Source organism: Corythoichthys intestinalis, chromosome 17 (genome assembly GCF_030265065.1).
Source record: "Corythoichthys intestinalis isolate RoL2023-P3 chromosome 17, ASM3026506v1, whole genome shotgun sequence".
NCBI classification, from domain to species: domain Eukaryota; kingdom Metazoa; phylum Chordata; class Actinopteri; order Syngnathiformes; family Syngnathidae; genus Corythoichthys; species Corythoichthys intestinalis.
In genome coordinates this window covers 28927660-28954227 of record NC_080411.1, presented here as the reverse complement: position 1 = coordinate 28954227, position 26568 = coordinate 28927660, and the positions used below count along the sequence as shown (strand labels likewise).

At 38.9% G+C, this 26568-nt stretch overlaps 1 protein-coding gene across 2 annotated transcripts in view; it reads left to right on the top strand.

Annotated features, from left to right (window-relative positions):
• Positions 1–26568, top strand: part of thbs4b (thrombospondin 4b) — a 50657-nt gene that overhangs the window by 4987 nt on the left and 19102 nt on the right. Inside the window, exons 2-13 of one of the 2 annotated variants that reach the window (XM_057819887.1) lie at positions 10531–10728; positions 12414–12667; positions 12741–12843; positions 15941–16023; positions 16082–16133; positions 16210–16361; positions 17069–17206; positions 20403–20480; positions 20549–20701; positions 20788–20892; positions 22903–23010; positions 23087–23246. In XM_057819887.1, coding sequence (XP_057675870.1) covers positions 10531–10728; positions 12414–12667; positions 12741–12843; positions 15941–16023; positions 16082–16133; positions 16210–16361; positions 17069–17206; positions 20403–20480; positions 20549–20701; positions 20788–20892; positions 22903–23010; positions 23087–23246 — 1584 coding nt within the window. Of the gene's footprint in view, positions 1–10530; positions 10729–12039; positions 12178–12413; positions 12668–12740; positions 12844–15940; positions 16024–16081; positions 16134–16209; positions 16362–17068; positions 17207–20402; positions 20481–20548; positions 20702–20787; positions 20893–22902; positions 23011–23086; positions 23247–26568 lie in introns of those variants that run through there. The other variant, XM_057819888.1, reaches the window with a different exon arrangement.

Below are 26568 nucleotides of genomic sequence, written 5' to 3'. Positions count from 1 at the left end.
GGACAATTACTCGGAGTAAATGGCCCAATTAGCAAACACCATGACTCCATGTCTCATAACTTTAATGGGGACTATTTACTGTATATTTGACCATTTTGAACAGGTACTTTCTTTTTTACAGTTTACCAGCTTGCTTGCAAATCACCCTGAGTGAATGATAGATAGGCCACCTTTAAGACATCCATTAATTGGCTGGTTGATGAAAAGGCCATCAAGTCCAATAAACAAGTCGGCGTCATCCGTCATTCTCCTCTTGGAATCTGCCAACTTCCAATCGGGAGTGTTTCATGTAAAATCATCCATTCCGTGTGTGATGTTAATGGATGAATATGGATTGCTCACTGGGAACTGTCGTTAATAACACTCAAGCTGACTTTTTGGCTGGCGAACAAAGACTTGATGCGCCTGGAACGAATTTACAAACATCTTTATTATTCTATCACTTCTCACTAAAGTGCATGTTCTTTTTTGGCCAATCATGTAACAGTCTCATTTGCGCGAGACGACATGGTGAAGTCTCGGAGAGGAAGAGGCATGCATTTTGTTTAGATTTTTCATCTCTTTCCCTCAGAAAATGGAAATAATCAGCACTTTTTATAATGACAAAGACATTTTCAAAAAAAAAAAAAAAAGAAAAATTCTAAAAAAAAAAAACTTAAAACATAAAAAAAGAAACAATCTATGGAACATTTTGTATTTTTCCATTTTTTGAAAAATAAAACGTTGTTATACTTCCTCAGTAAAGGGCGCAGTCACTCTCCAATCGGTGTTTCATCAACATCAACTACTACGCAGTGTTTTACCTGAACGATGACTGAAGTAGGGCTGCAGCTATCGATTATTTTAGTAGTCGATTAATCGATGAACTAGATATTCGAAAATAATCGAGTAATCGGATAAGGAACATGAAAAATTTAAATACCCGAGCTGAGCCTCAAACGTTATAAAATAAAATAAAATAAAATAAGGATTCATGTACAACAAAAGAACAATTGGCAACTTACACAGCAAAAGTCTGCTAGCTTAAATGCTGTAAAACGCTAACTTTTTTTTTTTTTTTTTTTTACACAATGCTCTTAACAAATGGTTCCGACACACATTCCCACAGAAAATGGCTACATATACAGTACATGTAAACTAAATTACGAATGCATTAGAAAACATTAGCTCAAACAAAAACTTCGCTTATGTTGGTCTTAACATGGACCAGCTGGATTCAGCCATGTGAAATGAGGCAGACTATAGGGCAGTGTAGCCACCCAAATCATATATATATAAAATAAATATATATATATATATATATATATATATATATATATATATATATATATATATATATATATATATATATATATATATATATATATATATATATATATATATATATATATATATATATATATATATATATATATATATATAATTCCCGGAATATAAATCGCCCTTTTTTTCACAAACATATCCCGGTAAATTTTCGTGTAAGATGGGGATTTACTCGCGTCATTCCTTTCACGCATGTAGAGATATCCCGGAATGATGCGAACTGGACATTTTCACAGACTTGTCCTTTGTTGCCAAATGGCGCTCTCTGTCCAGGGAGCTGCTGGCACGATTTTATTACCCGGGCATTACATCATTTTTGGTCGGCATCGGCTGTCACAATGTCGGTCAAATCGTGTTTTGTTAGTTGTGGGAGCATGCGTTGCACCTGCAGCCAATTCAAGCTCATCAAGACTGTATTTAAGCCCAGGCGATCCAAGAGAAGGGTGCCGAGATATTAACTTGCTGGTCGCCATTCGGCATCTTGTACTCTCGAATCTCACGCATTTGCTAGCTTGTTCGTCTGCCGCCCTTGTTTTGAAATCCCCAATGTTGTGCTGGTATTTGAGTGTATTTGTTTTGTTGACTTATCGGCTCCCTGCCGACGGCTTAGGTTAGTATTATTGATCTCCGTCAACCTACTGTCTCGGACCCATTGTGTTATTCCCCCCTTTTCCGCGATCGTGTGTATTTTTGTTTGTATTTAATAAACACTTGAAGTTATCCCTCCGTTGTTTTCTGCTTTGAGGTAGAACATTGTTTCCGTTGTTAATAAACCACACATTTCCAAAGATGGACAATAGACTCTCTTCCTCAGCGCTACAATCCAGTAGCAATCTAATTTCGTTATGTTTTTAGTTTAATTTAGCTATTTCAAGCTTGCTAAATTGATAATTGCGATGTTTGTTTACCGCTTCTTGTCTTACTGCAAAGAAAAAGGAAGTGACGATCTGCCCGCCGTGATATTTACATTATCAGCCATCGTGCTGTAACCCGGGAATTTAACGTTTGCTTTCACATACGCCTCGTCCCGGGAAAGTCCCAGACATTATACTAAGACGCGACCAGTATTGGGCACGTTACTTTAAAAAGTAATTTGTTATAGTTACTCACTACCTCTTCCAAAAAGTAACAGAGTTAGTAACTGAATTACTCTATAGTAAAAGTAACTAGTTACCAGGGAAAGTAACTATTTCTGTTACTTTAAAAAGAAATTGTTGTATGTCATAGAATTTGAAATTTTCTGAGTAGTGTTCAAGTCAGTTGAATAGAGAAGAACAGACAGGTAGTTGTGTTATAGAACCTTGTAATATTTATTGCACCTCACCAGCAACTGATTTATCCTACACTTGAAGTGCAACAAAAATAAACAGTAAGATTTTTACAGCTTTATGGTAGTGTGTGTAGTTGTCAGGTGCTTCAGCAGATTTGAATTGCTTACCACAGATGTCGACAAAAGCTTTGCCCCGGGACATAAATTTCACTTCACATGCATGTTCTTTCCTTTAATTTCGACCAACTTGAAATAGTGTTTATATCTCCACCTCGTAAAGGACAAATTTTCCTCTGAATGCTCTGCCATCATATCCATCTGCATCTGTTTTGCGGGTGTGTTTTTGCCGCACGCGCTTTTCCGGTTTGTGTGTGAAAACACCGGCTCTGATTGGCTTACCATGACACATGACTCTAACCCTTAGCCAATCACAATCACTTCCATCGCATCTATCCAGGGGGTGCATTCAGGTAGCCTCGTCCACCTACTCCTCCCGTCACCCTCAGAGCGTCCTCAAGATGGAAGCAGCTCAGAGCGTCCTCAAGATGGAAGCAGCATTCTTGCTGGCTGACGTTGGGGGATAGGAACGAGGCTAGCATTCAGGTGTAGCAAACACAGAAACGTTAGCAAGCTTTGGAAAGCATTGTCTAGTAACGCACCGCTTTTGACCGTTAGTAACGGTAACGGCGTTGGAACGGCGGAAAAAATAATTAATTAGATTACCCCGTTACTGAAAAAAATAACGCCGTTACATAACATACATAATATTCCCAACACTGGACGCGACCCGTTTAATGACCGCGTAATCTCCGTGTCAGTCGACCCGGGAAATTGCTTTCACATACAAGGCCCCCCATTTAAATCCTGGGATTTAGACTGTGTTTTAGTGTATGTGAAAGGGGCTTTAGTTTGGCTAGGCCTGTGACTTAAGCCTGAGTTATACTCCCGCGTTGCGGTGACGGCGTAGCGACTACGGCGTCATTCGACATTCGATAGTTCTCCGGTGAGGGAACGCGTTGCTCTGTAATTCACCGCCAAGCCACTAGAGGGATGTGGTGTTATGTTTGTACGGTTTTGGGGCATGCTTGTTTACTTCCGCTAGTCGGAGAAAACATAAACAATGCAAGATGGAACTCTTGAAAGTAAATATTCTGCTCATCAACACTGAATAAATATGGAACATACAAATGTTGACGGGCAGGCGACGCAGAAGACGGTTTTGAGGCGGTCTGGCCGACTTTTGATGCCACACAGAGAGTTTTAGACTCGGGTGGTGAGAGCTAGCTGTGGCGGCTAGCTTCAAACTGGCGTCGAGCACTGCGTTCAAGGTCTGCAAAGCCCTCCAGCCTGATTTGTTTGCCATGTCCTACAACCAGCCAGTGGGAAGCCATAGCAGATTTCTGGCGTCTAGGGAACTTCCCAAACTGCGTTGGGAGGCTTGATTTTAAGGTTATCATAAAAAGCACCGAGGCACTCTCAATCAGTGATGATGTATTGTGTGTGTGAACTGTCTGTTATTGAAAATTAAAGATCAAAACAACTCTTTTGACACCAAATCTGTGCTTTATTCTTCATATACTTGAAACATATGTACACAGTAAATGATGAAGTGCACCAACCAAAAATACGACATAAAGTGATAAAAAGTTGGCAGTTTTTGGCCGACTGGGTCACCGCTTCGTGTGGCCACTCGATTCCGAACACCCACGTCTCGGTGGTTCTTCCATTTTTTTTTTCCGATCGCCGACCTTGCCATTTGGCAATCACAATAATAATGTCTTGACGAGACTTGCTCTTCGATGACACTCCCGTCGGCTTGGTGCATTTTTGCGTGTAGAAAATAATGTTTGATTCTATTCTACAATGGCAGGGATTTCCCGCTGAACCGGAAACAACAGTCTGAGCAGACCAATCACAGTCCGTTTTCGCTACGTCATACGCGTCTACGCGACGCGAAGGTTAGAAAAATCGAGAGGCGCACGTAAGCCTACGGCGTAGGGTCGTAACTCGATTCTTCCTTGACGGCGTAGGTCTGACGCGGAAGTATAACTCGGCCTTTATACTCAGGTGTGACTTATATGTTGATACTTATACTTGAGGCATGCCCTCTACTTCGAGTTGGTGTAGTCATACTGAATATGAAGAATTTGGTAGTCATTTGGAGTGGGATCGAGAGTTTATTTTGGTAATTGTTATCTGAATAACGTTGAATATGTCAACAGATACCTATGTAGTGCTTTGCTCTGTTTTATTACTACTATAATGTATAATGTTTGTTCTTGGTCTCTGATTAAATGAAATGCCCTTATACAGGTAATCCCCGGGTAAAGACGTACCCGGCTTAAGTGATTTCGACTTTACGACACCGGATTCACGTACGCTATTTTGTTGTCTTCAGTTGTTTTGTATGTTTTTAGTTGGGTAAATAGAACCTTGTTGTACCTCACAGTATCTTATTTTTTACTTTATTTTATTAATTACGACTGTTCTGCCCTTTGGCGAAATGTTTACAGTGGTACCGCGACATACGACTGCTTTGACACACAATCTTTTCGACATCCGACGTGAAATTTAACTCGCCATTTCTGTCTACATCCAACTACATGCTGGCAATTCGACGATTTATGACAGCGCCACAGTTTCTTTGTTTTGCCGCAAGACGGACACACTGTGTGACACACACTGATTTTCTTACGAGAGAAATTAACATAGGTTCCAAGAATGTTAGTGCAGGTGGTGAAAAAAAACGCAAAAGGTGGCGCTTACCATTGAAATGAAGACGGAAATGATAGAAAAATATGAGTGAGGTATGCGCGTCCATGAATTGGCTCGACAATATGGCTGTAGAATGTCTATAATCTCAAAAGTCCTCCTCCGACCTCCGTTCGCCAGTCTTTTTAAGTTAAGGTGACATTTATTATTGTGTTATCATCGCCAAAGAAATCGCCAGCTTTTTAATAATTTTTTTCAGAACTTGTGCCGTCCGCCGCAGCTGACGTTAACAACAGAACATGAAAAGTAAAAGTGAAAACTCTAATGCACCTCTCTCTCACTCTCTCATCATGTCAGCCACATGGTGCATTCAGGTACATTATGCAAAATCCGCCACATTAAAACTCGATTCGTTACATTATTACAGGTGTTATTATTATTATTATTATTACTATTATTGTATCATTATTCCAATGTTTATTTATAATGTATTTGTTTTGCTCTGTGTAATTGCTATTTGCACTAGTACCAGCAATATTTATTAAGGATTTAGTGTAGGTTTTCAGGCTGTGGAACAAATTAATGGAATTATAATGTATTCTTAAGGGGAAAATCCTGCTCGACATTCGACCATTTCAACTTATAAACAAGGTCCTGGAGCGAATGTACTTCATATGTAGAGGTACCATTGTATTTGATTATAATGTTGACTTTTGTTTTGTAATGCATGCTTATATTTTGGCGCAGGAAGCGTAGAGCAGGTATTAATTCCGCGCACGAGGATAAGCGCATGTACACATAATGACAACGTATATGCGCGAAGAAGAGCGCTTGCGCACCCACGAGGAAGAACGCATTTGCTCCCACGAAGAAGTCGCGCAGCCAAGTGAGAGAGAAAGGGAAAAGACTCCAGTTTAGCTCGCCGTCTAGCTAGAACTTAGCACCAACCTCTCGGTGAGGACAGTACAATGACATAAAATACATGTTTTTGGACAGCTATTTTGAGATTCTGGGGGTATTTAAGGGTATTTAAAGGGTTAATTTCGACTTACGCAGAAATTCGGTTTACGTCGCCAGCACAGGAACGGAACTGGTTTGTAACCTGTGGACTACCTATAGACCCTACCCACGTGACGTCACAACTCCGTCCTCCTGACTGGTACCGCCCAATTGTCCGTCAACACATCGTGTTTACCTGTTACGGCTACGTACATTCCTCCTATTTACGGCGTGTTTTTCTGCTCGTTAACATTAATAATCAAAATGGTGAAGGCGTGTGTGGCGGTCGGTTGCAATAACAGAGAAGGTAGACGGAGAGACTTGAAGTTCTACCGGATTCCGAGAGACCCGGAGAGGAGAGAGCGAGATGTGCTGCTGCAATTCGACGAGAAAACTGGGCTCCAAACGATTACCACAGATTATGTAGTAGTCATTTTATATCTGGTAAGATGCATTTAATATATATTTAGAGGGTTTTGGGCTGACAACCACAATTAAGATCATTGCTAGGCCAATCGCCGACAACATACACGTATGTATGTAGTGAGAGTGCTATCGCTAAACCATATAAACATTAAAAGCCCTAGCTCCATTGACAAATGACATGAAATACATTAGACTTGACAGTGGATGTTAGCAAGAACAAAAGATTTTGAATTGAAAATTTCGTAACTCACCTTTCCAAGCACAAGATAGATTCCTGCCGAATTTTCGTGGACGAGGACCTGTTTCACCCAACCAGCAACGAAATATTTATAAGCCTCCAAGCTCTTAAAGTTTTCAAACTTTCGTGAGAATAGGCTGATTTTGTGTGGACAAGATAGTTGTACATATCAGGGTAGCTAGCAGATGTCAGGCAAATACGGCAGAGACAGCAGGTCGAAAAACATCGATTTAGGCATCAAATATGAATCTGGCGAATGGATAAACTGAAGCTTTTCCACATAACCCCTTTTATGCAACGCATCAAGTGAGTTTACGGCATCTGAAAGCACCAGGTCTTCCATGAAATGCATTATAAGTTGCTCGATCAATTGAGACCATTGATAATACAGGCACAAAATGACGGACAAGGGGGCGGAACAATACAGCGATCACGTGATTTTGTGACGTCGGTGGGTAGGGTCTATATATGTTTTTTTCCCTCTTTTGTGCAATTTTTTGGCTGCGTTGTGACTCACACTCTGGTGCGACTAGTAGTCCAAAAAATACGGTACCATCTTCTACATGTACAACAATGAATTGATTCAAAGGTGTGTATGCTTGTAATGCACTAGATCTACAATTTGTAGTCATTCAAGAAGATAACACTGTTTTAAAGACAGCAAGCATAACTTAGTGTCGCAAAGCTAAGCTATTTGCTTAATTTTCGGCATTTACCAACACAAAAATTATCCAACATTCAAAAAACCTTTTTAAAGATAATTCATAATTTTATTAATAGACATTTTTGGCAATTACCAACACAAAAATTATCCAACATTCAAAAAACCTTTTTAAAGATAATTCATAATTTTATTAATAGAAGTTATATGATTATTTTGTTAGCTAGGTCCGATTATTGGTTTGGGTCATGACCCGTGGCGCCGACAAATTCTTACAAAATGATAAACAGTTGCCATAACAAACGATTCTCTTGTGAAAACGATGTAGTATGCTTAGTTTGGCTGGCAATGAGGCGAGCAAAAAGCAGGGTTGAGAGACAATTTTGGCGTCAGCTTTGGGGGGCAATTTTGACGGCTGGCGATAAAGGGCCTATGCCGTCTGCTTTTCGGTTACTTGTGCATTAATGATGTGTGCAGATGGCGGCCCACCCACACACACACTCACGCTCACCTACCCCATGTCCTCGAGTGGCTTGGCCCGCTGCTAAGACACATTATTAAAGGATAAACTGTGAGCTCAAGTGTACTTCGTCTGCTATTTCCACCATGACGGGCCTGAAAATGTCTCTTCTTATGCATATTTAGAAGCAAATCACACGTCAAATGTCTTTTCTTGGGCTTTGAGTGACAGAATTGCCTTTTTTAATTGTTAGATGCCTTATCTGCATTCAATGTTGCATTTCACAACATTTACTGAATTTAGCAGTCATATTTGCATTTTTAATTGGCATGATGTCAGTAAGTCAAAATTACTAAGGCAATTGTGGTAAGAGGCTAAAGTTAACATAGAAAGCTGGATTTTTTTATAAATATTAAGCACTTAAAATGCCTGTGACACCATAAACATTTTTAAATAGCATTATTGTGTGAATTAAAATGATATTTTGAGACGATTCGACTATATACAACAATTTGGCAAAGCGCAGTTGACGCGAAATGAGTCTTTTAATTTAGAATTCAGCCCATTGAGGGGGTTTAAGATTGCGATTCTGAGATTCAGAATGAGAAAAATGCGACAGAGAGCAGCAAAATGTCATCATTTTTTTAATCTCTCTACTCCAATATTTTTACAGGATATACCCTTTTATCTAAGTATTTTTCACCAATGGCTAAATAAATTGTATGGTCATGACAAATAACAATCTTGTGCTAAATGGAATATGAGATATCAAAAATGAGTTTATTCAGTACGACAGGGCTAAATAAGTGCATAATGGTCAAAACTGACGACTTCTTAAACCTCCCGAACGGTATTTTATGCAACAGGAGTTGCATAAAATACGTGACAGCTAGGCGACGTGTTAACCCGAACCAAGCAGCTCTTCCAAGTCTTTCTCGCCTTTTGAAAACAAAAAAAAAAACACACAAAACACCTTGACTCATGTCACACACGGCGGCGGGGTTGATTGTCTTCACCGATCGGCCAGCCCCCGGCGGTGAGCAAGTTTCAAATCGTCATTCTGCTGCAGCCCTGGCAGGCAGGTAGTACTCGTCGTCGGGGACACAGAGGGGAATGAACGCAGAAATTAGCGCATTCTCGCTGGACAAACCGGCCGACGTCGGAGTGCATGGCTGCCCGAGCCCAAGCCAAGTATAGCGCTCTATTGGCGGGCACGTGAAGAAGTCCGAGGGGGTGGAAGTCTCTACACAATCGAGAACCAGAGATAAGAGCGGGGGACTACCTCCGCCCAAGCCAAGGCTTGGCCAAGCCAAGGCTCTATAGGCGGGCATGCCTTTATCTGCCGGCGACCATAGTGTGTGACAAGCCACCGGTCATCGGCCGAGAGGCCTTCTCGGTGGACAGGGAGCATTGTCACCCACAAAATGCAAGCCACCTCCTTAATAAAATGTTTGCCATGATCCCAGTTTTTGACATAACATAAAACACATAGCTTACTCATTTAGTCATCCGTCCAATGGTCTCTTGATTGTTTTGCCCATTATTCGCATTCTTTTGGAAATCCACAAAGGCTCACACCACTCTCCCTGGTGTAGCAACAAAAGCCTGCAGCACATTGGGCTTGCATGACGCTAAAAATAAGCTAATTAATCCGCAAAATCAGCAGAATCCGCAGTCCTTCTGCATACAATAGTAATGGCTGTATTGCAAAAATGATTAGTCCGCTGACGTGACCGTGGCCGGAAGTCTCTCATTTTCGTAGCGAAGGATTAAAAAAATTAAATAAATATATTGATCGCTTCCACACACATCGAAGGGGTCCATTTCATTCAGGAGCATAAAATACCGCATGTTATATGAAATAAATATACTTTCATGTGTCACAGGCACTTTAAAATGTGCCAATGTTACATATGTTCTATAAATTTCCATTTGAAATGTTTTTTTTTTGTGCTACTTTGCATTCTTAACATGTTTTAAAAGTATATTTAGATTTCAATGTAACTAGAGCACGTAGTAGTTGTAGTTTAAGGCTTAAACAATTATTTTTAAAAATGTTTTATTTTGTATTCCTATTGGATAATTTGCTTAAATTGTTAAACTGTCAATGCAACCATTTTTTTGTTGAAATACAATTAATGCTTTTAAAGTGTGTTTGAATAAGTTTGACAATGAGAAAAAGACAGGTGTGGTAAGGGCTAAGAATGAAACAAACATGATTTGTCTATCCACCTTAATTGCATATTTTTTCATTCTCTTTGTTTCTTTAGGTCTTTACGTGATAACCTTGCAAATTTTAGGGGAGGTTGCAAAATAGTGTTTGAATCAATATGTACAGCAGATATCAAACTATCACATATGGGTCTTAAACATCACTAACACAATGAAATATAGCGCTATTCATTTCATGACTTTTTTTTTTTTTTTTATATGATTAACAGTGTATGATCTGCTGACCTCACCCGACTGCCTGCCTGACCTGCTGCAAGGCGGTCTGGTTGAGCAGGGTAACAATGAGGCCTTCATCCTGGCCTCCTTTAAACTGCTGCCAAAGACCGGCACAACCGTGTTCGGCCTGTACAACCCGCAGGACAACAGCAAATACTTTGAGTTCACCGTGATGGGCAAGCTCAACAAAGGTACACGGGAATAAAAACAATCTCAGTCTTTGACAATACGAGTCATCTGATTTATGCCCCCCGGTTCTAAAAGGGGGCACATTAAACGGAGCAACACAATGATATGTATTAAAGCATTTAATCATGACGCGCAATCTAAATCAATGCCAATGGGTTGACATGATTATTTATTTGAGGATCATAGTTCGATATATATATATATATATATATATATATATATATATATATATATATATATAAAATAGTGATTCCAACGAGAGGTATAGAGGCTCCTTCCAGCAATCTGTGAATCACATAATTCAAATTACAGAAAATTATAGAAAATGTCTATAGTAGTTTTGTAATCCAGCACAAAACATTTGTTAAGTACTCTTTAATTATGCTTATCATTTAGATCTGTTCATTCATCATGTGTACTGCTTATCCTTACAAAGGTTGCAGGGGTGCTGGAGCTTGTCCCAGCTAACTATGGGCAGGACGTGGGGTACACCCTCAACTTTTAATGCATTTTTTCCCCCATTTATCTATTCTTTTCTAAAGTGTCATCTTCAAACTGCAGATAATACAACCAACAAAAAAATCAAATATAATTTTAGGAATAAAATCTTGTCACGTGCGCTCAATGTGCGCTCATGTGCTAGCATATTGCACCAGGGTTCCATCGCAAAGTGTGTTCTGTCATGTGCCACCATAGTGTATCACACTCATGCATCACAAAGGTTTCCATCATAAGGACTGTGTGCTCCCTAATATGTCACAAAGAACAACTAAGTAAAGTATATCAGGCACAAACAAACAGCATTCAGTGTCAGGTCATTAGCGTTCCGGCATACGCTAGCAGGTCAACTGTCCATTCCCGCTTGACCTGATTGTTTCCTTTGCCTGTGGTGACACTCGTGTTTTTTTTTTTTAAGAATCCTTGGGACGACTGTACTACTGTATTTTCATGTTGGTCATACTCGGTGGTACTTTTGATATGAAAGGTTGTAGAACCACCAGTTTGAACTATTAAAATTTGCAACTGTCAATTAAAAAATGTTTGTAATGATAGTATAGCCACGGTGATAAAAAATATCGATACAAAAATGTCTTCCATCTTAGCAGTGGAAAAACAATTCGGAAATAAGCATTGATGGTGTTTTTATTAATGCAAATGTGCCAACTTTACTGCAGCGCACATCATAAATGAATCAGAGCGCTGAATAAGCATTACATAACCACGATCAGGCACGCATGGATGCCCTTTGTGACTTTAATTATCATATAAACCTTTAATGCTGATGTTGTGTCCGGGCAAACGGCTTACACGGACAGAAATGCAATGCTACTTATTTCCATATATCTCATTTAGCCAATTTTTTTTTTCTCTAAATTTGTCAAGACATGCTGAGATGTCCCATTCAATCGAATGTTGCTCTAAGGCTGCACAACATCAGACTTTTAAAAGAGGTGATTTCGATTAAAATTAGGAGTCACAAAATGGAATCATTAACATGATATACAGTAAATAATGTTACATGAGATTATGAAGCACATACTGTAGAAAATGCCATTTGTCACATACATGGATCGCATCAGGATTTTCACATGGACTTGTTCAGCATTGTCTTCACCGAAGGTCATTCTAATTTCATCTCCACACCGATGTGTTGACTCAACGCTTATTTGCTATTGCCTTCCCTCAGCCGTGTTGCGCTACCTGCGCACCGACAAGAGAACGAGCTCGGTGACCTTCAACAATCTGGTGCTGGCAGACGGCAACGTCCACAAACTCTTGTTCCACCTGAGGGGTCTTCAGCAGTCAAGTGGTCCGGGTGGGTTGGAGCTGCATCTGGACTGCAAACTAGTAGAGACGGTGCGGGATCTTCCCGCCGCCTTCCAGGGTTTGCCGGCCGGCTACGGCACGGTAGAGCTGAAGACCATGCTGAACAAAGATCAAGTAGACGACCCCTCGCATTGTAAATATTGATGATGAACGGTTGCCAGTTTGCTCACTGTATGTATTTCAACAGGAGGGCTTACATGAGCTCAAGCTGGTGGTTGGAGACACCTTTGAGAATGTTGCATCCTTGCAAGACTGCCATTTCCAGCAAAGAGACTCTGTGCAAACTCTTGGTAAAATGATTACCTTATTTTTCGGCCTATACAGTGTTATGAAAAAGTATCTGAACCTTTTGGACATAGGCGGAGTTTGACTTTTGGGGCGGGGGGGGGCACAACAAAACAAAAATTGTATCCCCTGGGCGGAGCCATATGGAGATAGATTTGTGTCTTTATTATTCAATCAAAAAAAGTTGCTTCAATAAAAAAAAAAAAGTTGCTTCAATCAAAATATATATTTTCCAACCAAAAAAAAGTCGCTTAAATCCAAAAAAAAAAAAAAAAAAAAAAAAAAACAGTGTTTGAATGCAAAAATACATTTGAAACTCAAAAAAATTCATGCGAAAGCTATTTTTCTTTGATTGATTGATTGATTGATTTATTTATTTATTTTGATTGAAGTCAATGTTTCTTTTGATTGAAGCAATTTTTTTGATTGAAGTAATGTTGATTTGTGTTTGGGCCACATTTTGGCAAGGACATTTTTGTCATTATTCAGTCAAAAAATAAGTTCCTTCAAAAAATATATATTTTCAAAAAGAAAAATCACTTCAATCAAAAAAAGAAAAATTTCAATGATGGTAAAAGTTTTTGAAATATTTGAGATTGAAAAATTTGCATTTGAACACTTAATTTTTTATCGAAAAAGTTTTTGATTGAAGCAATCCTTTTTGTGTTTTGGCCATATTATGGGTAGGACATTTGTGTCTAAATCATTTAATCCCCCCAAAAAGTTGCTTCAGTCAGTATATATATATATATATATATATATATATATATATATATATATATATATATATATATATATATATATATTTTTTTTTTCCCAATCCAAAAAAAAAATCATTTGAACTTTTTTTTTTTTTTAATTTATATGCAAAGCAAATGACCGTCTAAGTTGCTCGTCACATGATCTGTTCGAAAAATAATTTTGACCCAGTATAAAAATATTTTTTTTTGTTCATTTCATTCATTTTTGTTCCAGTTTTATTGCTTTACAACTATATATATATATATATATATATATATATATATATATATATATATATATATATATATATATATATATATATATATATATATATATATATATATAGGAAAGTCAATTACATGCAATTACACTTTTCGGCCACCAAGGCCCCCCCCCTTAAAATCCGCTTATGCTTTTGGAATATCTCACATTTCTGCATAAAATCACCATCAAATGCGATCTGATCTTTATCAAAATCACAGATGAAAAAAACTGTATCTGTCTTAACTAACACCACCCAAACATTTATAGGTTTTCATATTTTAATGAGGATAGCATGCAAACAATGACAAAAGGCGGGAATTAAGTAAGTGAACCCCTTTGCCTAAGGAGACTTGAAGAGCAATTGAAACCAAACAATTTAAGTCAGGTGTGTGCCCAATCACTGATGAGTAGTTTAAAGCTGCCCTGCCCACTATAATACACACACCGGGTAAGAATTGTCTTGATGAGAAGCATTGTCTGATGTGCATCACGGCTCGGTCAAAAGAGCTGTCCGAAGACCTGTGATCAAGGATTGGTGATATTTATTAAGCTGGGAAAGGATACAAAACCATCTCTAAAAGTCTGGATGTTCATCAATCGACAGTCAGAGAAGTTGGAAAGACTGGAGAGTTTGGCACTGTTGCCTCTCTCCCAAGGAGTGGCTGACCACCAAAGATGACGCCAAGATTTCAGCGCAGAATACTCAGAGAGGTAAAAAAAGAACCGTAGAGACAGAAATCAATGGCACAGTCCAATATCTCTCTGCACACATCAACCATATGTAGAACTATGGCCAAGAATGGTGTTCACGGGAGGACTCCACGGAGGAAACTACTGCTGTCTAAAAAAAAAAAAAAAAAAACATTGTTGCCTGTTTAATGTTCGCAAAAAGGCACTTGGACACTCCACAGAAATTTTGGCAAAATATTTTTTGGAATGATGAAACCAAAGTTTAATTGTAAGGGAGTAACACACAATCTCATGTGTGGAGGGAAAAGTGGAACAGCTCACCAAAATCAACACCTCATCCCCACAGTGAAGCATGGCGGAGGGAGTATCATGATTTGGGGCTGTTTTGCTGCCTCGGGGCCTGAACAAATTGCAATCATTAATGGAAGAATGAATTCAAAAAGTTTATCAGGATGTTTTGCAGGAAATCTGAGGCCGTCTGTCAGGCGGTTGAAGCTAAAAACAAGATGGATTCTGCAACAAGACAATGATCCTAAGCACAGAAGTAAATACATTTCAGAATGGTCTCAGAAGAACAAAGTAAACGTTCTGGAGTGGCCAAATCCAGACTTGAACCCCATTGAGGTGCTGTGGCATGACCTAAAGACAGCGATTCATGCCAAACATCCCAGGATTCTAACTGAACTACAACAGTTTTGTAGAGAAGAATGGGCCATTTAAGTCCTGATCTATGTGCCAGGCTGATCTGGCCACAAAATATTAAATATTATTGTTCACTTACTTATTTTTCCACCTTCTGTCATTGTTTGCATACTATCCTCATTAAATTATGAAAACCTATAAATGTTCGGGTGGTTTTAGTTAAAGCCGACACTTTTTTCATCTGTGTGATTTTCACAAAGATCAGATCACATTTGATGGTAATTTTATGCAGAAAGGTGAGGAATTCCAAAAGGTTCAGATACTTTTTCATACTACTGTAAATCGCACCAGCCAAAAAAGTTCCCCCCTCCCAAAAAAAACATGTTTCACTCGAATATGTCACATTTTGGGGGTCAGTTATACATTAAAGTAATTAAATAGAGCAGAACAGGCTATCTAGGCACCTGTTAATGTAACATATTAAGGTATTAAGATAAATAAAGTCTAAACAATACAACATTACTTGTTTGCCAAATTTTCAATCTTACTCCAAATCATCAATAAAACCAATTAAGTTTTCGCCTTTACTATCACTTCTGAACAGCACCTTTATCGCCACTGTCAGTGTAAAAAAGAGTACAAGTTGCAGGCTCAGCCAATCTATAACAAAGCGATTTATTGTCCAGAAAATACGATATATAAACCCTTATTCCAAGCACAATTGATTATCACTTGATGACTTCACAAATACAATCTTGCTATCAGGGGTCAACACCAAGCAACTATCAAATCAGATGATGGAGTTGACCAAAGTAATCAACGAGCTGAAAGACATCCTCATTCAGCAGGTAACTACTCCTTAAATATTTGGAGACCCTGTTGGTGTCCTAACCTGAGGCTTTGCAGGTGAAAGAAACCTCCTTCCTCACCAACACCATCTCTGAGTGTCAGGCTTGTGGTAAGACCGTCACCAAGAATGGTTAATTAATGGCATTTGATTGAAAGGTAAAATTCAGTGTGATTGTCATCCAAAGGTCTGGGTGGAACCGATGTGGTGAAGCCGAGGTGCGGCCCGGGCGTGTGTTTCCGCGACGGTTTGTGCAGGGAGACGGCTGACGGTGTGGAGTGCGGGCCCTGTCCTGATGGCTACACGGGAGACGGCTTCAACTGTGACGACGTTGACGAGGTATCATATTGTCCACCGTGTCCATCTTCCGTCACGTGTCACATAAAGGATGGTAATGATGCGCCCTTGACCTTGAATAAATAAAAGCCCAGTCGGCTTTTTATGCACCCGCTTATGAATATTGCATGTATACCGAGCCAGAACAATCAGGAGCTGTTGCGGATGTCAGGTGAGGACGGGTCAGACAAAAAATTAACATTTCAGTTCATTAAAATATGCCTTGTTTACAAGGGCAACGATTGTTTTTTTAATCAAAACACATTGAAAGGGGTTGAAGGTGACTTCATACAGATGATAAATGATATAAATTACCACAATAAAGCCTCAGTGACACCTTAATTAACCTTACACAATTCATAGTTTAAATGCAAGGTCGGCTTTTTTTATTAAAGGCGACATTTTCCATAATGATTACTTAAGTAACATTTTATTAACTTACATTGAAATAGATAGATGACATTAAATTACATTTAGTCAGTTTCTGCATTGATCACTGTTAGTTGCTCTACATTATGTGAAGTTGCACTGTATTTATTTGTATGCCATTTCATCTCATTTTATTTTACATTTCATTTATGTTAGCGCCAAATGATAGTTATCATTGTCAGGGGAGAAAGAGAGAATTTGTCTGTTATTCTGTATAGTTCAAAGTCTTCACAGTACAATGGCATTTCCTTCACACCGTTGGTGCTCATCATTTCTTGCAGTGCCAGTTCAAGCCTTGCTTCCCTGGAGTCAAGTGCGTGAACACGGCGCCTGGTTTCCGCTGCGACGCCTGCCCGCTGGGCTACACCGGCCTACCGCTGGAAGGCGTAGGAGCGCTGTTCGCCCAAACCAACAAACAGGTAGGTGATGTCATAAGCAGTAGGCTTGTGCTTGTATATACTTGCTTGTTTGGAAATTAGGGCTTTCAAACGATTAATAGAGTTGCTCACAGCTTAAAAATTAATTAATCGTAATTAATCGCAATTCAAACCATCTCTAAATATGCCATATTTTTCTGTAAATTATTGTTGGAATGGAAAGATAAGACACAAGATGGACATAAACATTCAACATACTGTACATAAGTACTGTATTTGTGAATTGTAACAATAAATCCACAAGATGGCATTAACATTATTAACATTCTTTCTATTAAAGGGATCCACAGATAGAAAGACTTCTTAAAAGATAAATTTGAGTACAAGTTATAGAATTTTATATTAAAACCCCTCTTAATGTTTTCATTTTAATAACATTTGTAAAATTTTCCATCAAAAAATAAACTAATAGCTCGCCATTGTTGATGTCGCCGAGCGGGACGTCACTTGCCGTTCTTCCACAGTGTTTCTAACTGCATAAGGTAGTGATTGAAATACACCATATGATGTCAATGGCGAGTTTTAAATTAATTGGAGATCTAGCCAAGGCAAAGTCTGAGTAAGTTTTATGTCTATTTTGCATAGCTATTTTGATTGGGAATGCTAGTTCTCTTTGCATTGAGTGCTTTTCTTTTCGTGAACATTATTTTCTTGAGCGATAGTAATATTATTTTTGTTGTGCTTTCACTAAATGATACTGTAGCAACTTAACTGTTCCACCCAAATGCATGGTGGGAAGTTGTCCAACCATGACTGTCAGTGGTGGCTGCAAATGGTATACAGTATGTTCTGCATTGTGTTCAATTAACCCTTTAAGGTCTGGGCCTATTTTGTCTGATTTTGCATGCCTTTGAAGTTGCCTTTATATTTCAAAGAAAGAATTGTTTACGATGGCCTGGTTTGGTCCCTTTTTTTGTGACACCTTGAACTTCATGTCCAAACTGTTGTTTCCTTCACTGACCAATTATAAATCATCATTTTGGGCCCAAAAAGACCAAAAATTCCAAAATCGTTTTGTCAAAATTTTTAATATTGATGTCCAATTGACAACCAAACATGCGTAACGAACCGTTTTGAAACTTTGTAATATTTATTCAACATGTTAGGATGAACATTCAACCAAAAAAATTTAGAATAAATAGTCTTATATTTGACAATTCAACATAAACAACAGGTATAGCCATAGGCGTTTTTTGCCTTTATACATGCTCTAGTCAAAACAGGTTATATACAGCAGACCGAACAGTGAAAAAATATATACCATCTAACACAAAAAGTGTTTAGAGGCCATCTCTTTATGAGTTTAGGTATTGCGGCCCATCACCTGATGAAAACTATGTACACACAATCAAGCTTCTTGAACACACATTTATATACACAAATTGAGAAGACTGATTGTGGGGGAAAAAATATATATATACATAACATTGGGGAAAAAAAGTATTTTCAAAAATATTTACAATAAACAAGTTAATTTTTTTTCAGGCATGCCACTCCGAAAAGCAGTTTCGTCCTGGAATTAGACACAGGGCGACATCACACAGCCCACACTTCCATGGGGTGTCGGTCCTCTTTCCACCCTTCAATTTTCATTTCACTTTACTTTCATTGTCACTATAAATGTACATGAAAAAAAGTCAGTATTTATGAAAATAATAAAGTATAAAAAAATATATATATACAGCAATAAATAATAATGGAAATCTATATATATGACAATAGAAAGAATACCATAGCTGAATATGTGCTACATCCCTAATCTTCATATAGAAAGAAGAACACCACAATTATAAATTCCTGCCTTGGATACACACAGTGCACGTACGACTTTGATCTGATATGCACATTTTATTATTATATACACAAACACACACTTATATTGCATCAAAATTAACTTTGTCTTGCAATATCAAAAGAAACTTTCAAAAGAAACTTTTTCAGCATCAAAAAAAAAAAAAGTGAGTTTGCTTACCTCTGCTCGTCGATGGCGTCACCCACGTGTTCAAATCCGTCACTATCTTCACTCGAGGACTCTTCCGAAGAAGACGATGATGACGAATTTGGACCATCCTCTTCCTCAAGTTGATCAAAAAGCACAATTGCCTGCGCTAAATTTAGTTTTCCGTTCATTCTCAAAGTCACACAAAGTCGCTGCTCGAGCCACACGGCCGTCGCTCGCCACCTCGCTGCTTCAGAACACTCCTCCCTCTCGTTCGGTGGAACCTCGCACGGCAGTTATATTTATAAAAAAAAAAAAAAACGCATTTTGTGCTTCCATTGTGACTTCGAAAGGGTTCGTTTGATTTGTGTTTTTTTCATGGAGCTTCCGTTTTGATAAAGGACAAGAAATGATGGAAATATAGACATAAAAAAATGATCCATGCAGCGTTTTAATGTTTTTTTGAGAGGACAATAAAACTATAAAACTTAAATGACAATATCTCACATTTTAGTTGGTCGATTGACTTCAAATAATAACAAGAGTAAACCGCAACTTCCGCACTTTAAAACGAGACCAACCAACGGCATGTGGGTGACGTAATTAAAACGTGAGGGCGCTTCAAAGACGACGTGCGCTGAGGACGCGCCGGCGCGTCCTTCGACTCTCAAGGGTTAAGCGTGTTAAGAAAAAGATCGTCTTCTGTGAGAGATAGGAATATCATGTTTGTTGTGCTTTCACTAAATGATACTGTAGCGACTTCACTGTTCCGCCCAAATGCCTGTTAGGAAGTTGGGCAACCATGACTGTCAGTGGTGGCTGCAAATGGTATGCAGTATGTTCTGCGATGACCAATTAAGCGTGCTAAAAAAAAGATCAATTCCTGTCATTCTTCCCCACGTCATTCGCCATAACATTTATATTTTTTATGAAAGAGTTGCCAAAGCTTAAGCCAATAAAAGGCACGGTCCAATGAACGCCTGCGTCCACGCAACGCCTGTGTCCACTCGCATTTCTCTGCCTTTTCGCTCTCAATGTGATAAAACAGCGTCTTTGTAAACTGTTTGAGGCAACGCATAAACGGGTCATTCCGTGCATGTGTTAATTGTGTCAAATATTTTAACGTGATTAATTTAAAAAATTAATTACAGCCCCTTAACGCAATAAATTTCACAGAACTATTGGAAATACAGTTTTTTGGTTCTACCTCGCTTCACCTACATTTGTGTTCTCTTTCAGGTGTGTGACGACGTCGATGAATGCAAAGGCCCAAACAACGGCGGCTGCGCAGCCAATTCCATCTGTCACAACTCAGAGGTCAGTTATTGCAAAAGAGCTATGATATGGCACACCGCAACACGCTTGTGAGCAGAGTGTTCTCGCAGGGCTCATACCACTGTGGCAGCTGCAAGACAGGCTTCACTGGTGACCAGGTGAAAGGCTGCAAGCCTGAGATCAGCTGTGCTAACAGCCTGACCAACCCCTGTGACGTCAATGCTCAGTGCGTGGCCGAGAGAGACGGAAGAGTCTCCTGCCAGGTACTGCCTGGTCCCTGCCCCTTATTTTGTGCGAACAAATGTATCTTTACCTTCGTATTACATGCTAATGTTTGCTGTGCTCTCAGTGTGGAATCGGCTGGGCTGGAAATGGATTCCTGTGCGGAAAGGACACCGACATTGATGGATATCCCGATGAAAAACTCAAGTGCAAGGACCCATCTTGTAAAAAGGTCAATCTAAATATAGGATTATGGCTGACCGATCCAAAGAACTAACTAATATGATAGACTGACAAACAACTAAACTACCTACTGGACTAACTGACTAATGAATGACTACCTGTCAAAATAGCAAACCAACACAAAAGAATAGAATAGAATAGAATAGAATAGAATAGAATAGAATAGAATAGAATAGAATAGAATAGAATAGAATAGAATAGAATAGAATAGAATAGAACGCCTGTCATTACACAAAGTGTTATGAGATTCAAAGATGCCCCATAGAGTGCACACACACATACGCATTGAATGGACTGATAAATGTATACAATCTCCAATATGCAAATTTTTTTTTAAATACCGGTATATATATAGATATATATTTACACAACACAAGATTAAAACAATATAAAATGCATCAGTGAGGAGTCAATGAATTGTAATAGTGATATTCTTGTGGGATGGATAAAGTGATATTCTTGTGGGATGGATAAAGTGATATTTGATAGCAGCGTTCAGTAATAAATATTGGTTATTAACAGTGCAATAAAAACAGATTTCAGTTTACAGTATGCGTCCATTTGTATACCGCCGCAGTGGTATAGGTAAAGTGACGTGTGATACCTTTCAGTAATAAATATTGGTTATTAACAGGGCAAAAATTACAGTTTACAATATGTTACTCAATGTGTTGTTTTAGTCTTAGCCTTTTGGACGAAAATACTTAGTGGTCTTAGTCATATTTTAGTCATTTCAAAATGTGTTCGTCTACTTTTAGTTGTCGAAATCTCATACAAATTTCGTCTAGTTTTAGTCATCAGTACCTCAAAGTTTTTGTCTGTAAAATTAACAAAATTTCGTCAAAAACGATAAATAAAGGTTTCCAACAATTTTGGATGAACATAGATGCACACATATTGTAGCGTTTACAAGGACAATGCCAACCTGGTGATGATAAAACAGTACATATTCAACAGGAAAAGCAATACATCATTTTCACTTATAACCACAATCTGCATTTAAAAACAATGTCCAAGCATTTAACACTGGGAAGTCTGGGATTTTTTTTTCTTTTTTGCTATTCTTAGAGTCTAGCCAGAAGTTGCAAGCAATCGGTACTTCCCAGTAATTGCTCATTTACCAAACCAAACAGCTGAAGTACCAATACCATTTCGCCAACTGGCTCTCCTCTAGACTGACTGACCAGAAAAGCTTAGTGGCTCTGCTTTAGACTGGCCAATGTTTCAAGAGGATGCCCGTCATTCGAAAATGCTACGCTAACGTTAGGAGTTACATTTAGCGCCCGATGATCACTCAGCACAGACCTTTCAAGACTAAAGCAGCATTGCATATTCTCTTTTGCGAAGATAAGAAAACAAATCTTACCGTGTTTCCAAACAAGCAAGATGGAGCGCAGCCTACCTCTAGACTCACCTAAACTTCGGTGAGGAGAGTGAGGAAGAGGCGCAGCGCATCTCACACAAGTGATACGACCAAAACACTATTAAGATGTAAGCTAGCGTACTCCGCATACAATATGAAAATGTCACGCATTTTAAACTTAGGACAGAAAGTATGTCGCATTTTCATATAGTTGTCGTCTTATCAGATGAAAACTGGCATGTTCCAGTCTGCCAAGCCACATTTTTAGCTCATCATCATCATGATAAAATTGTTCGTTGACGAAATATTTTCGTTATCGCCATTGTTGACGAAAACAACACTGCAACCTACTGACCGACCAACAGATGCATTGACAACCAAATGGAAAAACTACCTACCGGTACTGACCTACAAAGTTACTGACTGACTAACAGATGGACTGACTGACCACCAAGTTGCCTAAAATTGTAAGTAAAAAAAGACAATTTATTTAATTCCTGTTTTCAATAAATAAACAGAAATTGACTCCCCACTTACCATTTTACCGTCTGACATACGAACTATCAACTAACTTAACAAAACTAAATTTATTTCCGATTTGGATGAAAAAAGTCAAGTTTTATGCCATCTCTGCAGGACAACTGCGTCTTTGTTCCAAACTCCGGCCAAGAGGACGCTGACCGGGACGGCCAGGGTGATGCTTGCGACGATGATGCAGACGGCGACGGTATTCCAAACGAGCAGGTAGGTATTTTCGATGTATTCCACGTAAAACACCTCTCGTCCGTTTGTTCAGCCGACACAACTTTCTCGATTTCAGGACAACTGCTGGTTGAAGCCTAACGTGGACCAGAGGAACAGCGACAAAGACACGCATGGCGACGCCTGCGACAACTGCCGTCTGGTGGAAAACCCGGACCAAAGGGACACAGATGGCGACGGCAAAGGCGACGCTTGCGATGACGACATGGACGGAGATGGTACTCCTGGGGTTCTTAAACATTTTGGGTCCAGGAGATATTTTTTCCCGAGTTTTATATTTTATGGATATTTCATTGACAGCTAAAAACATCCAATCCATTGTAACTGGCTTTGAAAGCTCATGTTTCAGGACCTTTGAGTTAATTTATAAGATAACATCAAAGCTGTTAGAACAATTGGAAGAATTATCTCTTTTCTTAGTTTCAGCATTAGAAGTGCTTTATTTCAGAGCAGGTCTGAATCGTGTATCACAGTCAGTGTCAGTCAAAAAGGTTAATATTCATCACCTCTCTAACCAAATGATTTATATGTAACGTTAATAGACAGAAAGCTAAGGTAAGGAGTAAAAATTAGTTTAGAGCACAGGTGTCAAAATCATGGCCTGTGTGCCACATTCGACCCACCACATCATTTTGTGTGGCATGTGCATCGACTTCATGCTTTTTGCTTTAATGAAAATATCTGTAGTTCTCAGTGAAAGATCGAGGATTACAGAATCCAGAGAATATTTACTTTTTTATGATTATTTTTTAAATAATAATATTTAATTAAATGTTAATTAAAATAATTAAATATTTAATTAAAAATGTTTTTTACATAAGAAAAGAAAAAAAAAATACATAAAATGCTGTGGATGGCCCGATCGCATATTTTTTTACCCGAGTCCCGATCAGACGAAAAAAATTCGTTATTATTATTATTATCTCTTTTTTAACAAAAGTTAAAGGACTTTTTTTCGTCTGCTTATTCTTGGAGTGTTGGGCAGTGTTGTCACTAACGCGTTACTATTCTAATCGAATTACTTTCTTTCAGTAACGAGTAATCTAATGCGTTCATTTTTTTCCAAACCAGTAATCTGATTTAAGTTCGTTTCCTTACTGCGTTTGCGTTAATATTTTGTTATTGCCTCATAATGTATGTTCAATGAAGAATATTGCAGTCATTTACGGAGAGCATTCTGAATAGAAAATACTAGAAATATGTTCATTTCCATGGTAACCGCTCACAGTTACTTCCTATTTTGGTCTCGAGTCACGTGCGCTAAGTGATTTGGGACTATGAAAGCCGTGTGCCAGCGCGGGTGCACATTCGAGCCAAGTGCAGCCACCTGTTGAGATTTGGGATGGAATGTTGATCTGTGTGCGTCCATGAATGAACGTATTTTTCTTTCATTTTGGAGGTTTCCAGCGATAGGTTGGATCCCTACATGCGCGGCCGTTTCGTAGCTTTGCTGTTGCAACGGCGGGTAGACATCGCTCCATGTTGGCAAGCATTGATTATATCACATTCGTGTTGCACATTTATGCCTTAAGGTGACGTGTTCATTTAGCGTCTTTGGGATGTGTTAGAAGTCCGACTGAGTGTTAAGTACTTAGCTGGCACCACGTATTGTGGCCAAATTGACCGCGTGTGTGTATGGCGGTTGAAATTAACTCCATCAACTAATTAAACCTCCGCGACTCCGAAGATGAAAGGGGAACTTTGAAGTAAGGTTGGCCAACCATGTTTTTGAATAATATCAATGGCTAAACAATTATAAGCATATTTTCATTATTTTTTTTAACGCAACCCTTCCAGATTCTTTGTTTAACCCATAGCAACGCCCTTGACAACGAAAATGCTTTTCTTCGGCAATCTTCGGAAATCTTCGGAAATTACGTCACACCTAGACGTGCGAGGGAAGTCCACCATAGAACAGTATTGTTTGTTGCATTGCTTCTCGGTAAGATGCCACAGCGGTGTGTGGCGATGTTTTGTTCTCGCTCAAACGAAAAGTTGTATGAGTGGCCAAAGGATAGCAGGGCACGTAAATGGACATCTTTCGTTCGCACGAAGCGAATGAATTTCATGCCATCATCGAGTAGTGTTCTCTGCTGCAAACACTTCGAAGATGCTTGCTTCCTTAACCGGTCTGCTTGTGATCAAGGATTTGCCAAAAAGTACGTGTGATTTTTGGATAGATGACTGATGACTTTGTCAAAGCATAGCTGCCTACTGTTGTGGAATTTAACAGTATAAGCTATGAGAGCCGCTGACAGGTGACAGCTGAAAAATAGCGTGTTGGTTTAGCGTGGCCATCGAGTCAATCTCGCAGCGAATCAGCGAGCGCGCAGGTCACGCAGTGAATCATGGGAAATGTAGTCTCTGGACAACACTGAAGTGGTGCTTTGTAATCTGTTCGCTTGTGTGAAAAAACTACATTTCCTCACGCCATTAGACGCCAATTACTGCCGAGAGCTGTGCCGAGCTGTGTTCTAACTTTTCCATAAGAACTGCTCCATGTGTTAATAAAGAGACAAGGTTGTCAGCGCGTCGTGTGTTCGATACATTTGTAAACAAAAAGCTCATAACAAGACACTATGCACAATCCGTTTAAGAGACCCTGGAGTGGGAGGCGAGGAGGAGATCGGCGAGAAGCAAAACTTCGCGGTCGAATGTGGCGGCAGTCCGCTATTATTTTGTTTTCTTATTGTTGCCACAATAAAGTGGAGAAAGCCATCGAAGACTCATCTCCTTCTTTCCCCCCAACGTTTTTATATTATTATTTTATATGCACGAGAGCTGCCGGATCTGCCAAAATGAACATGAAGTCTGATTTTTTTTTTTTTTTAACAATGTCATCAGATAGACAAAACCATAACATTATGTGCAAATGCCTGCATCTTCAAATCATAAAAATAATAACAGCCTATATCTCACCAATGTTGTAATCTCGATGGGTCTTGTATCCATTCCATGTCAGGTAGTCTAGGTACATTGTTTGCATTCTGATTAGCGTCTGGCTAATACATGTTAGATCCAACATAAAATTCCAAGCTCCTCTTCTTCCTCCAACTCTTCAAAAACTTGGACCTCCTCCCTTGCGCTCGGTCTATCGCTTATATCGCTGTTTGAATCATTGTTTGAAGGGCTTTGTTTGGCGGCCGTATGTATGGAGCTGCCAACGCTGTTCCTGGTGTGACGTATCACTTCCGGGTTCGTCCCCTTTCAGGCTCGAACTTCGGAAACGCGATTATTTTGTCAAATATACAACATATAAATTATTTTTTCATGCTTTATTTGGTGGACAGTGTTTAATTACTTTACTTGTGACCCTATTTGGCATGTGAAGAAATTAGTTCACACTACAGCTTTAAAGCCTTATGTGAAAAAAACATGATATTTCCCTTTAAATTCAATTATCGCAAAGTCAGTTACATGCAATGACATTTTTCCGTTGTCATTCTTATATTAAGGCGGCAAAGGGAGAAATATTGGTAAAAAGTAACTGATAAATTATTCTAAAGTAACTTAGTTACCTTGATAATAAAGTAATCAGTA